General features: G+C 34.6%; 1 protein-coding gene across 1 annotated transcript in view; it reads left to right on the forward strand.

The window, feature by feature from the left end:
• Positions 1 to 14986, forward strand: part of LOC138171049 (cadherin-9) — a 258694-nt gene that overhangs the window by 229234 nt on the left and 14474 nt on the right. The window contains exons 8-9 of the mRNA XM_069100485.1: positions 13661 to 13797; positions 14705 to 14826. Of these exons, the coding sequence (XP_068956586.1) occupies positions 13661 to 13797; positions 14705 to 14826 (259 nt within the window). The remainder of the gene's footprint in view (positions 1 to 13660; positions 13798 to 14704; positions 14827 to 14986) is intronic.

Genomic DNA, 14986 nt, shown 5'->3' on the forward strand with positions numbered 1-14986 from the left:
TGTATCCTTGCTAAATATACTTTCTCTTCTGTGTCTCAATAAATCTTTTGTTAATAGTAAAAAAGAATCCCTACTAAACATCTACATAATGTGTTTGGTTGGTTCTGGGTTTATTTGTTTGTTTTTCCTGCTTGTCTTTAATACCCTGGTAACTGCTTAATTATTTTACATCAGGATGGCATCTTTAAAAATAAGAAACGAAAACACAATAGAGTAATCAATAACTTTTTCGGGGAGCCTCGCACATTTCTCTCTTCAGTCTGGCACACTCTCAAAGCAGTTCCTGACATTTATGCCTCTTGAAAGGAGCTGAATACTCTGATTGGCCTAATTGTTAGAGATATGGTATTGAATTTCTCTAGATTTGTTCTTTTTAATGCTGATTGGTATAAGGATATAGGGAGGAATATAGCACAGGATAATATTTTTGGCACAAAGACTATAGGAAGTTAAATTTTCAGTCATATTATAGTCACTTGTGTTTGATGTCCATGCTACTAATGATCAAATTTTTTCACACTGAAATATCCCATCATTGAAAATCTTTTTAGTCTCTATAATTTTTTATTTATATTTAGAAGACACAGACACTGATTGAATATTTTAGAGGCAATTTAAAACATGCTATTAGGATACTGAACAATTTCCTGATCTGGTGGGAAATTGTCTGCCCCTAAAGTAATAAATCATTACACTATGCTCAAAGAAACTTCCTGTCTTTCCAAAATGACCTTAGATTGAAAAAGAGTCAGATAGCTGTGTAAAAAAAATGGGAATGAAAACAAAACAAACAGACAAACAAAAACTGAGAGATCAGTAAGTCATCTCTAAAGGGGAATGATTTTCTACGAATATTTAACAAACATATTGGATTATACAGTTGCTGAAGACTAAGGCCAGAAACATGATATAAATGGTTACTATCAAGAATATCCCTAAGCTATGTTATGAGGCAGGTAGTGATATTCTCTTGTACTCTTCTATTTTAGCTAATCTTTCCTTCAGTTTTTTCTACCTCCCTAGAGTTACCTATCTTTGCCTCATTCTACAAGAGGGACATTGCAATCAAATTAATGTTAACTAACATGTTACTTGATAAAGTTTTTTAGATATTTTCTATATAAGGGTTGGATGAAACCAAGACCTCATTTTTAGCTCTGATATCTTAAATTGGATGAGAATACACATATATCCATCAATCAATTAATCAGTACAAAGACCTTACTCTAAGTGCAATAAGCCTCTAGACTAAAATGGTATTGAACAAGAAACATTTTCTAATAGGCTGAAGAAACTTGGCCACAAAATAATCTACAAATTATCAATCAGAGATGAGAAGGGAGGAAATTCCAGAAATAGGAGTGACTAGAGTTCTAGATGAAATCTTTAAGAAGGAAACTCCTGAGGGAGTTGACAAAGGTAGAAGAAAATAAGAGACTTTATATCAAACAGGTATCCTTCCTCTCCCTTAAGAGGACTTTCCACTTTGGAAGAATCAGGAAAATACTGAAATTCTTATTTTCTCATCAGAATCCTAGCTTCACACTAGGATCAGGTCCCATGTTACCATCAGTGTCTTAAATGGTATCTCTGAATTAGATTGTGGACATTATCTAGATCATCAGTAGCTAAGGTCAGACTGGACTTTTGACTCTATAAGGAGCCCAGCAAAGAAACTTCAGCAAATCTAAGGAAAACTTTTTTCAGTACCTCAAGAATTAGAGAAAAAAAACTTCCAGAAAAAAGGAGCTACCCCTTTGCCACCTGTATTCTCTAAGATGAAGCTTCTTTTCCCCTGGACTCAATCTGGACTTGTATATATCATAGATTTTGAGGGGAGGTGGTGGGGAATGTTTTGTGCCAATTGTTCTCACTGTACCACCCTAGCAAATTCTGAAGATTACTTAAAATTGGCTGATTAAATTAATTTTCAACTGTTAATGGGGGTAGGGAGAACATCAGTAGGGGTTCAAGTCAATGACCTTAGAAGAGCATTCCTGAAATCTCAGAACTACACCTAGAACTGAGGGGAAGTTGTAGTTCTGGAAATTTAGCTCTGGAAATCTGAATTGTCAGTGGAAGTAAGAATTGGAAGAAGCATTCTCCAAAGCCTCCATGGACTACACTAGTGATATCAAATTCAAATAGAAAAAGAATCCTATGGTTGTGCATCTCAGAAAATGACAAATTAACATTATGTTGTATTTTAATTTTATTTATTTTGTTAAACATTTCCCTATTATATATTAATCCGCTTAGGAGTTTTATGGCTGCTTGACCTGTAGTCCCAAAGTTTGATACCTCTGGGCCATACTCTTCCCAGAGATTTTTTAAAAATGTATTTGTACTTCTGGTTTAATCACAGTAATATTTACATTTTAATAGAAAACCTAAATATAAAAAAATAGAATCCCTGAAATCATAACATCTGTTGGGAAAACTATTTTCTGGCTAAGAGATCATATTAACCCCTCAATTAATTTATGCCACATGTAGAATAACTTAGACTAATAAAATACTAAAATCTGAGAATTAGAAGAGAGCTTCAGTAGAAACTCCTATTTTTACTGAGGATGAATTTGAAGGTTATGTTACTTGTCCAGAGTTAAACAAGCAACACATGGATAAACTACTGTTCAAATCCAGGCAAATTCATCAAATCCACATATATTCCAATTTATCACTATTCTTTGTCATTCAATGTAAAATAACAATTTAGAATATCCCATTCTTGGGGAGGCTAGGTGATTCAGTGAATAGAGCACCAGTCCTGGAGTCAGGAGGACCTGAGTTCAAATCTGGATTCAGACACTTAACACAAAACTAGCCATGTGACCTTGGGCAAGTCACTTGACCCCAATTACCCTGCATTCCCCCTCCAAAAAAAGCAAAAAAGAATTTGAATATAGCTTTCTTTTATTAGTGGAACTCTGGAATTCTGATTTAACAAGAATATGACCCAGGAGGGTCTGATCTGCTCCCCTAGAAGTCAGAGGGGCTCAAGAAACTGGTGAAAGAAAGGAATATATTAAGTATAAGAGTAGGAGTTCTCTACCACAGAATGTAGGGAACTAACCCCACCAAACAGCAAAACATTCATCACACATACTTTTAGAAATTTATCTGCCACTTACAACATGTAAAAAGGATTTGAGATTATCATTACAATTAGCAGCTGTTGTCAACTCTGCCTCACTTCATTAGCAATCAAGTTTTCCTCAGGTTACAGACTTGATTATATCCTCACAGGTTCTGAGAACAGATGCTTCCTACATCCCACCTCTTATGGTCTCACTGCATTTTAAAGTTCAGCTATTTTTAGGAGCACCCCTTGATATTGATATCAATTCAAGAGCTCACAACCAAACAAAATTTGGTGCCCAAGTATTTAATTTTGACTCAGAGAAGATTAGAAGTTTATCACGGAGAGGCAGCAAACAGAAAGCAAGATTTTTTTTTCAAATGAGAAGACATAAGGCAACTAATTTCTGATGAAGGGATTAGAATTCTGCAGGCAAAATCCAAGTATTACAAACCATACTAGACCTTCAAATTGTTGTTTTGGATGGGATTTTGTTCCAAAGATCATAAAGCTAAAAATAACATTCCAATTCTACAGAAGCTAATAATAATAGCTAGTACTTCTATAGCATCTAAAATGCTCCAGGCACTTGTTCAAATATTAACTCGTTTGAGTTGTTCAATAAGCCCAGAAAGTAGTGCTATCATTATGCCCATTTTATAATTGAGGAACCTGACATTAAGTGATTTCCTTAAGGTCACACATCTAACAAGTGTCTGAGGTAGGATTTGAATTCAGATCTTCTTGACCTAAGGCCAGCACTCTATCTACCATACCACCAGGTGCCTGTTGGGCTGAAAGCACAACAAAGCTAATGCACAGTCCCCTTAGCAGTACCAAGACCACTGAGTCTAGAGTCAAAAGACTTGGGTTTAAAACCTATCCTGGTTTCTTGGAAATTGTGAGAATATGAGAAAAGTAAGTCCTTTAACTTTATTAAACCTCAGCTTCTTTCAGGTAAAGTGGAGTTAATAATACTTTCATTCCCTACCAATCAGAGGTAGTATGGTTCAATGGCAATAGTATTGGGCATGAAATCAGGAAGATTAAGTTTCAAATTCTGCTTCAGAAGCTAATTTGTCATTTGGCTTTGGTAAATTTCTTAATTTCTCTTATTCTACCCAAATGTAGAATAGGAATAACATGAGTACAAACCCCATGGAGTTGATGGGGGTATCAAACTGACCTTAAAGAATTTTAGAAATTATAGAAAGATCAGTTACCAGCATCACTGGAATTTTTAGGAGTAAAATGAAGATTCAGTGTCTGATCCTCTGAACCCTTTTAATCTCACTGAACAATATGATATGGAAATAATAGGACTTGAACTAATAACCTGATTATTTGTTCCTTTTTTTGTTTGTTCTGTTGTTGTTAAGGATAAAATATGCTATTTGCATAATTGTGTTTGTAATATTTAAAGTGTTACATAAATATGAGTTATGGATTTTGATAATTTTGTGAGTTATTTTACCTCATTTATGTGAGGACTCTCTCATAAGTGTGCAAACAGACCTCCTCATTCACTCAAGCCTTCTGCATATTTGTAACTCTTACCCATGTTAGCTCATACATTCTTTACCAAAGTTTGTATCAAAGTGATAGGGGAAAGAGGGGAAGCATTTTCTAAAATGCTATCAATTCATGAATTAACAAGTTGAAGTAAGAACTCTACACAGAGAAAAAAAAATCTCTGTCTCCCTGTCTTTCACAGAGACAGCAACAGAGAGACAGAGAGAGGAGAGAGAAGAGAGAGAGAAAAGAGAGACAGAGACAGAGAGACAGAGAGACAGAGAGAGAGACAGAGAGAGAGAGAGAGAGAGAGAGAGAGAGAATTACATTTCTTGAATTTTTCCTTCACTGATTTGTTTTGGTGGACATTTCTTGGATGAGGTTGTGAGAATGTTTGATACTTTTGCTTAGAGGTGGAGTAAGAGTAAATGAAAGGGCATGTGAAGGTAGGGAGGATAAAAAAAATGAAAAAAAGAAAAACTTCACAATTCTAATCAATATTCTTCCCTGCCCCTCCCTCCCTAGTCTCTGTAGGAAGTCTGTGGGTTTCTCCATAGAGAATGGTTAGTTCACTGATATCTGGGAGTACTATTAAGAGAGGCCATTCCTTGAGACATAGAATGTAGTAAATGAATACTAATCATTTGCTAAAGTGAATTTTATGCAAAAAAAGACAAAGGAATATCATCCTCCATTTCTATAAAAAATTGGATAATGGCTTCTAAATATTTGCATATCTTTCCCAATAATTATGAGTCTGTTAATACATATTTATTAAAAACAGTATGTACCAGGGACAGCTAGGGATGTCACAATGGATAGAGTACCAGCCCCCAGAGACAGGAGTATCTGATTTCAAATCCAGTCTCAAATATTTACTAGCTATGTGACACTGGGGAAGTTACTTAAACCTCAATTTCCTCATTTGTAAAATGTCAAACAACTATGGTATCTTTGACAAGAAAACCCCAAATGGAGTCATGGAAAGTTGGACATGACTTAAATAGCTCAGCAACAAAACAAAACAAAACAATAAATATACCAGCCACTGTGCTAAGTGCTGGGATTACAAAAAAGAAGCAAAAGACAGGCTTTTCCCTCAAGAAGCTCAAAATCTAATGTGGGAGACAATAAGCAAACATGTAAGTATGTATGCATAATATATACAAATATGTAATGTGTGTATACATATATGTGTACATATGCTATCTATAAGATAAATAGGAAATTATTTAGAAACTGAAAACACTAGAATTGAGGATTTGTGAAGGCCTCGTGTAGAAAGATGAACTTTTAGTTAGGTCTTTAAGGAGACCAGGAAACCCAGGACAAAGAAATGAGGAAAAACAGCATTGCTAGCATGAAGAATAACTAATAACAATGCCCAGAGTCAAGAGTATCTTGTTCAAGGGTATTCCATGGCAGGGAGGCCATGGTCGCTGGGATGAAAGAGTACTAAGTGTAAGAAGTCTGGGGATAGGAAGAAATCTTTTTTGTTTCCTTTTATTGGGGGGGGGGTTGAAATTCTTTGAGTACTAAACAGAATATTTTATATTTGATCTTGGAGATAATCAAGAGCCACCAAAGTTTATTGAGTAGGGGTGTATTTCAGGAAAATCACTTTGCATCTAGAGAATAGATTGGAGTAGGGAAAAAGTAGAGCTACACAGACCAACTAGCAGTCTATCGCCATAATCCATGTGTGAATTGATGAGGACCTGCACCAGGGTGGTGACAGTATCAAAAGAGAGAATGGTTCATTGAGAGATTTGAAAAGGTGAAGTTGACTAGTCTTAGAAATAGATCAGATATCGGGAGTGAGAAATAGTGAGGAGCTAAAGAAGGCCCCTGAGGGACTGGAAGAATAATGTTGCCCTCAACAATATTAAGGAAGTTAGGAAGGATGGAGAGGAAAAAAGGGAAAGATACTTAGCTCATTTTTAGACATTGAGTTTAAGATGTCTACTTTACATCTAGTTCCAAATGTGTGAAGAACAACTGGAGATGAGTGATTGAACATCAGCAGAGAAGTTCAGGCAGAATAGGTATACTTGAGAATCATCAGCTTAACAATTGTAATTAAATCCCCTGAAGCTAATGAGATCACCATATGAGTAGTATAGAAGTAGAGGAGAAAAGTTTCCATGATAGAGTTTTGTGGGACAACTATGGTTAGAGGGCATAACCTATATGAAGATCCAACAAAAGAAAATGAGCTGATAGGTAGGAATAGAACCAGAAGTGTTCAGGGAAAAGAAAAATAGTATCAAGGAGAAGTATGTGATAAGCAGTGCCAAAGGCTGTAGAGAGGTCAATAAGAACTTTGAGAAAAGGTCATTGGATAGTTCAGTTAACACCTTTTGCTTCAGTTTCTCAAGGAAGAATCCAGTGAGCAAAATATTATGAATATAGAAAGATGGAATTTACATCATCACTACCAACTGATCTAAGTCATCGTAGGGCTCTCTTTTGTGAATGGGATGTTTCTTTTTAAGGATAATCCAAAGATTAGACCAATGGGAAGAATGAAAAAAAAAATGCTCCTAAGCAGTACTCCAGAAAGATCTATTCATCAAATTACATAGTGTTCAAAATGGAAGAGAACTTAGTGATCATCAATTCCTACATTCTCTTATGGGAAAGCCAAGGACAAGAGAGTGACTTTGCAAAGGTTACATAGTCAGTTATTTGTGAGCCATGATGGATCACATATCTATCTTCTGAATCATACTCCAGTGACCATACGACCCTTCCAAGTTGCTTAGTAAAATAAAAAAATGTCCATCTCTCCCTTTAAACAAAAGGTGCTCTAGTCTTAGGACAGGAAGCTGTAGAAGCAAGAAGATGTGGTATAATTATTATTATTATTATTAGTAGTAGTAGTAGTAGTAGTATTTCCTTGTTATCCTGAAACGTTTCCAGTGAAAACAATCAAACTAATATACATCTATTTACATACTAGAGATTCTAATCCAGTACTCCAAATTTCAAACTTTATATTTTGAAACTATGTTGTGTAGAACAGTCTTCTTCTAGAAGCTTTCTAGGTTTCTGTGTGGGTATGTGGCAAAATGTTAAACTTGAGGATTTGGGTAGAAATTACCTTTTTCTCCCTCATGTTTAACTGTTTAGCTACGCATGAGAGAAACATTTCTTAGTCATTCCTTTTTTATTGTTGTTTTCTGTACCCAAATTGAATTTTCATATTTGACTTTCTGTATTTTATTTCTCTCCTCTTATAAACAAGGGCCATGGCAAAAACAATGGCCACAGTATTGTTCTCTATAGGCAGAAATTTACTTGGGCATTTCTGTGCCAATCAAAGGACATGTTCAATCCCTATCCCCATCTGTTTTTAGTAAAATGATTCTGTTAAAGAAAAAAAAAAACAAAAAAAGGCAATGCCAAATTATCCCTACTCACTAAGTATTTAATAATTCAATCCTTTATGCCACTTGTGTGTGTATATATTTGCAAAATCACTTTAATTATTTTTACCCACAATATACCCCTGCACCATTATTTAGGTCATATGCAGTTTGATTCCTTAGAGGCTGTGGCATTCCAAGATTCACAACTATATGGTATTGTCTCAAGAACATTCAAAGTAAGAGAGGTAGCATAGTGAAATGAACAGTGTATACTTAGAGACAGGAAGATCTGAGCTCTAATCTTTGTTAGGGGATTTGAGGTAGCACAATGGCACAGTGGATGGTATTCTGGACCTAGAGTCAAGGATATCTGAATTCAAAGTTGGCCTCAAATACTTACTAGCTATTTGATGTCGGGGGAAGTCATTAAACCTGTTTGCCTCAGTTTCCTCATTTGTAAAATGGGATAAAAATAGTAACTAGCTACCAGGATGGTTGTGAGGATCAAACAATATAAAAAAATTGTAAAGAGCTTTGCAAACCTTAACTGCTAGGTATTATTATGGGCAACTTTCTCACAATATTACTTTGTCATATGTAAAATAGAAATAGTACTATCTATAGTATCTATAGCACTTAAATCATAGGATTATTATGAAGATAAAATGGAATGTCCTTTAGAAACCCGAAAGAGTTCTAAAAATGTTGATTATTATCACAAAAATAAGATGAATTTTTCACAAAGAACAGTAGGATCACTAAAAGTACTACTTAATTACTCAGATGAAAGCTTCCCAGGATTTTTCTTTCTCTTCAGTCCTTGGCCCAATTAATTCGTCCTCTGATATGCCTGTCCAAGGTACTAATGGACTTTCAATTCACATGCATGGCATAATGGAGAAGGTATTCCTTGTCCTTGTGTTTTCTACATAATTTTTTAGACATAGCTCTTTTTTATCATGAATTTTATTAAGAAAAGGGGCAAATGGATTATTGCAGTTAACACATTATATACAAACACCAACATTGGAGATTCCATGGTAAAGCACTTTTATCACCATCTATTGAGAATTCCTCTTATATTTAGTTAGAATTGGTATATAACATATTACATTGACACCTTTATGTCAAATGATGATAATAAATATTAAGGGGAAAGATAAGTAATATAGTTATGTGGCATGAATTAGGATTAATAGAGGGAGAGCCTGAGGGTTCCACTGATTTTCATAAAGTACAAAAAGACTTAAAGAAAACACATCAGGAAGTTGGATGAATTTTTTGTGATGGATCCGTGGAAAAATAAGGATAACAGTAGAATTGGATAAAGGGACAGATGTATTATAGATTAAACCATTAAAGCAGTGACCAAACTGGTGAGATCATAGTTCCACTGGAGTACATTTACTTATCATGTGATATAATAATAATAATAATAACAATAGCATTTACACAATGCTTTTAGATTTGCATATTGTGTATATGTGTATGTGTATGTATAGTCTCATTTAATCACCCAATCAATTTAAAAGCATATATTAAGGACTCATTATTTTTTGGCCTCTGTGCTGTTTTGGGGACACAAAGAATGGTTAAAATGGCCCTTGCCCTCCAGGAGCTCACATTATAATGGGAGAGACTATATGTATAACTATCTACTTATATAAGAAATATGTAGATAATAGATGAGAGGTCATCTCAGAAGTAAAGGCAATAGCACTTGGGAGACCAGGAAAGGTATCCTCAGGAAGGTGGAATTTGAGTTGGGTTTTGAGCGAAGGTAGGGAAATTAATAGAAGATGAGGAAGGAAAGCATTTCAGACATAAGTAGATCAGTACACAGCATAGAGATAGGAGGTAGAATGTCATGTGTGAGGGACAAGTAATCCAGTTTAGTTGATTGTTGAATAGTAGAGAGGAGTAAATAGTAAAGCAGGCTTAACGTGGGGCATTGCCTATAAACCAAAATATATGTTTTACACATATATCCAAATAGACACATACAGACACAACACCATATATATGTATATATGTATATATATACACACATATATCCCTATGCTGAATGCATATTATAACTTAAGAATGCTAAATACATACATGTCTTATGTGAATGCAACTAAATACATATTTATGCATATATAAAGACACATAGGAATATGATATGTAGATATACCTGAAGAAATTTAGATATCTAGAGATAGAGTAGATATGATTTCATCAGTGTAGGGAATAAACACATCCATATGTATATATACCTATATTTGTATATCCATGTAACTGTTTATTAATGAAGTCAAGATAAAGTCCCAGTTTCCTTAATTTCCTTGCCTTTTGTTTATTCTACTATTTTCTCCTTTGTACCACCATTGCAGAATTCCTAAATGTTGTTGAATGATAGCATCTGTTTGTAAAGGTCTATTTATTAGTATACTCCTCAATACCACTGTGATCATGAGGTTCCACTATACCTTGTTGAGAATTTAAGTGACTTGATCTAGGTCACACAGTAAAGATCTAAGGTAAGATTTGAACCTAAGTCCTTTGACTCTAAGTCAGTACTATTTATGTCCATGTTGTACACTATTAAGCATTAGCATTACATTCATCATATCAATGTGTGGGAGAGAAGTATAAGCACCATATGTGATATATCATATATCCCTATATTCAGGAGGAAAGGGAATTGCTCTTAACCTAAGCAGTATCTTGCAACTAAGATTCTTGTAGTAGTATTGCTCTACAATTGCCAATAGAATAAACAGATTTCATTATGCATAGTTATATATGTATTTATTATAATATAATTTGAATTTTATTGTGCTGGGGCAATTATGAATGTTCTTTACAAACAATGACAATTTCATTGGTCAGCAAAAAAACATGCACAAAATTATAATTGAACAAAAAGGCAATTGAATTCATGTGGATAGGTTTTGTTGTTGTTCAGTTGTTTCAGTAGTGTCTAACACTCTTTCATCCTATTTGGGGTTTTCTTGGCAAAGATAGTGGAATGGTTCTCCATTTCCTTCTCCAGAACATTTTACAGATGAGGAAACTGAGGCAAACAGGATTAAGTGCCTAGCCCAGGGTCACATAACTACTAAAGTTTCTGAGGTCAGATTTGAACTCAGGGCTCCCTGACTCCAGGTTCAGCAATCTACAACAACTCCCTGCCCCATGAATAGGAATAATACACAAATAAAAATGTCAGTTCTACCATTCCTCACCATGTATAACTCCTTATCCATTTTTCATTCAACTAACTAATGAATCTAAACTCTTCTCTCTGTGTTCTTGTCTCCTAAACACAGTCTAGTAGGAGAAAGAAGGGGAATAACAGTAGTAGTAATAGCATTTAATACCATTTTCTATGAACCAGGCACCATGGTAGGCACATTAGAAATAATACTTCATTTTATTCTCACAAACACACTGTTAGATAAATTCTATTATCATCACAATCTTACAGTTGAACAAACTGAGGCAAACAGACTTTAAGTGAGTTGTCCAAGGTTGCACAGATAGCAAGTGTTTGACCTGATGTTTGAACTCAGGTATTTACAACTTATATATTCCAATCTCATTTGTCACCTTTACTCACCTGAAAATTAATTTGTTATCAAATGAGATAAAGAGCAAGAGTAAAATAAGGAATTTGTAGGAGAAGGGAAAGAAGAGAGGGAACATAATTAGAATTACTGACATATGGTAGAAATCTATTTTTTTGAGAAATATTATGACCCTGAACAAATATCATATATAATCTTTTCATTAAAAAAGATAAGAAAGAAAAAGAAAATTTTATATCTTCTTTGGCATGAGTGAATCACTTTCAAATTCTTATGTTTCCTAAAATCTGCTTCTATTTTACCTATCTAACTTCATCTTTTACTTACTACCATAATGGAAATGGAAATTTGAAGATCTTCCCTGCCCCTTACTAGGCTGAATGTAATCACATGGAGACTATGATGGGAGGAGTTAGCTAAACGGGTGAAGCAGGAAGGGGTCGAGCAGGAAATGAGTCAGAGCAGTTAGAGCAGAGGGAAAGAAAGGAGGGAGAAAAAGGATGCAGGAAAGCAGACAGGATTGTGAGTATTGTTTGTGGGAAGGCGTATATCTATGCATGCATAGTTTTCTATTTATCTATATAGATAGATAAATATGGAATGTTTGACTTTAGAATTATATAGTCATTATTCAAATAGAATAAACCAGTGTTAAAACACAAGGCAGTATCAGTTAGAACATATAGAAAAAAAATGGTAGGGTATAATTTGTAGTTTTCAACTTTAATACAATGCTTGGCAGATATTATATCTGGAAGTTGGTACTATAGATATGGAGTCAATAGGCCACCAAGAAATATTCCAAAAAAATAATTGGATATAGCCTTGTCTCTGGAGTCTCACACAGTTGTGGAAATTCCTGGCATATGATAAGGATGAGGAGTATCCAGGCTAACTGGTCCCCTTGGATAATTCAATTCTTAGTTTAGCATAACAATAATTCTACCAAGTTGCTTTATGACCTTTTTCTATATCAGACACAGAACAATTGCTTTATGCTGTTACCAATAATAGACTCACCAAACGCTGACAAACAGAAATCAAAATGTCATTCATTTGGCACAACATTGGGCAGCAAGGTAATAAAATGTTTAAGCCTTCTGAGGACTGAGGGATTTTAACTTGTAGATCATTGGAAACTGATCAGATACACGTAGATTACAAGGTAATATTTTCTATTGTGTGTTTCCTGACATATTCATTAAAACTAAATGAATGCAGAATCAGAACTTTCTTGGGCTCCATAATGTAACTTGCAGAAGGAGTGACTGAAAAGATTTAAAGCAACAACAAAAACAAGAAAAAAATAGGACCCTGTGGAAAGAGATTTTTGCTTCTGTAGTAGTGATTAATGCTACTGTAATTAATTACACATCACCTGGGGCAGCTAGGTGGTACAATGAATAGAACACTGGGTCTGAAAGCAGGAGGACATGAGTTCAAATTCAGCCCCTGACTAGCTATCTTGGGCAAGTCACTTAACCTTGTTTGCTTTAGTGTCCTTATTTGTTAAAAAAAAAAGTGGGCTTGGAGGAGGAAATGGCAAGTCACGCCAGGATCTTTGCCAGGAAAACCCTAAATGGAGTCATGAAGAGTTGGTCACTATTGAAACTATTGAACAAGAACATAGATCACTTAGGGTTGCAGTTCCAGTCAATATAACAAACTGGGACAACTCCTCTTTAATGTAAAAGGACAGAGACCTGAGTCCCTTAAAAAAAGTTTACCTTTTTAACATATTATAAACATATTTTATAATATTCAATTCAATAACTAATTAGGAGGAACCTCCCACATTCTGTTAGAACTAACCTGAAATAAGAGAAATCAATTGTAGCAGCACTTAATCCCTGGAAGGTTCATGAAAGGAAACTTAAACATAAAAAAAATAAGCACTACAAAGGAAACATGTACATTGTGCAAAATAGCAAAATCCCAGTACGTTGGCAAAAGCCAAGTACATAGATTCATTCCAAAATGGCAATAATAGTGTTAACATATTCTCAGAGACACAATCCACAATTCATTCAGATGTATTTTGTAAAATTACCTGTTTCTTCAAGTAGTAGTACTACAGCTTAAAATTTTGAAACATATTGACCTGTGTCTCTGTTTCCTGACAGATATTCAGTGGATCGACACACTGATATGGACAGAATATTCAATATACATTCTGCGAATGGGTCAATCTTCACCTTGAAACCCCTTGACCGAGAAGCATATCCTTGGCACAACATTACCATTACTGCTACTGAAATTAGTAAGTTGAAGATTATTTTATCCAAAACTATTGTGTTTCACTAGCATACATCCATACTTTACAAGAATCGGCCTTACGAACTTGTGTTTTTCTTTTGTATATTATACCATTTTAATATAGCTTCCCTTTTTTAATCATATTCATTTCCAATATTTTTCTATTATTAATACAACATTGATTATAGGAAGAAGTATATTTTATTGATTAGAGTCATAATCAGAAAGTTTTAGAAGAATTGATGCAAAAATACATAAACACAAACAAGGGGATAGAGGATACAACCATACAGACACAGACTGAGGGAAAATATTCAGATTTTAAAGAGAAAGAGACAGATAAAAAGAGAATTCAAGCGTTCTTTGATGTCAACATGACCTAGGTTGAACTCCTGGATTGGATACATTCTATTGTTAAGAAAAAGTCACTTAATTTCTCAGAGCACCAGGCAATTATCTAAGACTATAAGATACAGACAAGTTTCCCACCTAAATTAGTGGAGGGAGTTGTTTCACACTGAATATTCCCTATAGCCATGAAATAATAGGTCTGTGTTCAGTCCTAATGTAATGTATATACATGTATGCAATACATAACTCCATATGTACATAACATTATAGGTCTCTTCTTTGATCATGGGCTAGAGAAAACAACATAAATCATTTATCATGATAAGATAATTGGTTAACAGGACTAATAACATTTTAATTTTTAATATCTTTTTCTTTTTAATTTTGGTCTTGTAAGTGTACTGAAACATTCATAAGGGAGCCAATGTGGAAAATGAAAAATCATAGAAGTGACTTGTTGCTAGGTTACAAATGGTGCAAGTGATATCATTGTTAATGTTGTAAATGATACAAAAGTTGTTTATGTTTTGCTGTTCTTGTTGTTTTCTTTTCCATTCCAGATAACCCAAAGCAAAGTAGTCACATTCCTGTCTTCATCAGAATTTTGGATATAAATGATCATGCACCGGAGTTTGCCAAATATTATGAAACATTTGTTTGTGAAAATGCAAAACCTGGGCAGGTAAATGCATGATATATACAAAGTCATGTTTTCTCTCCCTCTCCTCCCCTCTCTTCTTCTCCTCTTCCTTCTCCTCCTCCTCCTCCTCCTCCTCTTCCTCCTCTTCCTCCTCTTCCTCCTCCTCCTCCTCCTTTTTCTTCTTCTTCTTCTTCTTCTTCTT

Source organism: Petaurus breviceps, unplaced genomic scaffold, assembly GCF_028583685.1.
Source record: "Petaurus breviceps papuanus isolate PSGF00001 unplaced genomic scaffold, PetGlider_PUasm1.0 41, whole genome shotgun sequence".
In the NCBI taxonomy this organism is placed as follows: Eukaryota; Metazoa; Chordata; class Mammalia; order Diprotodontia; family Petauridae; genus Petaurus; species Petaurus breviceps.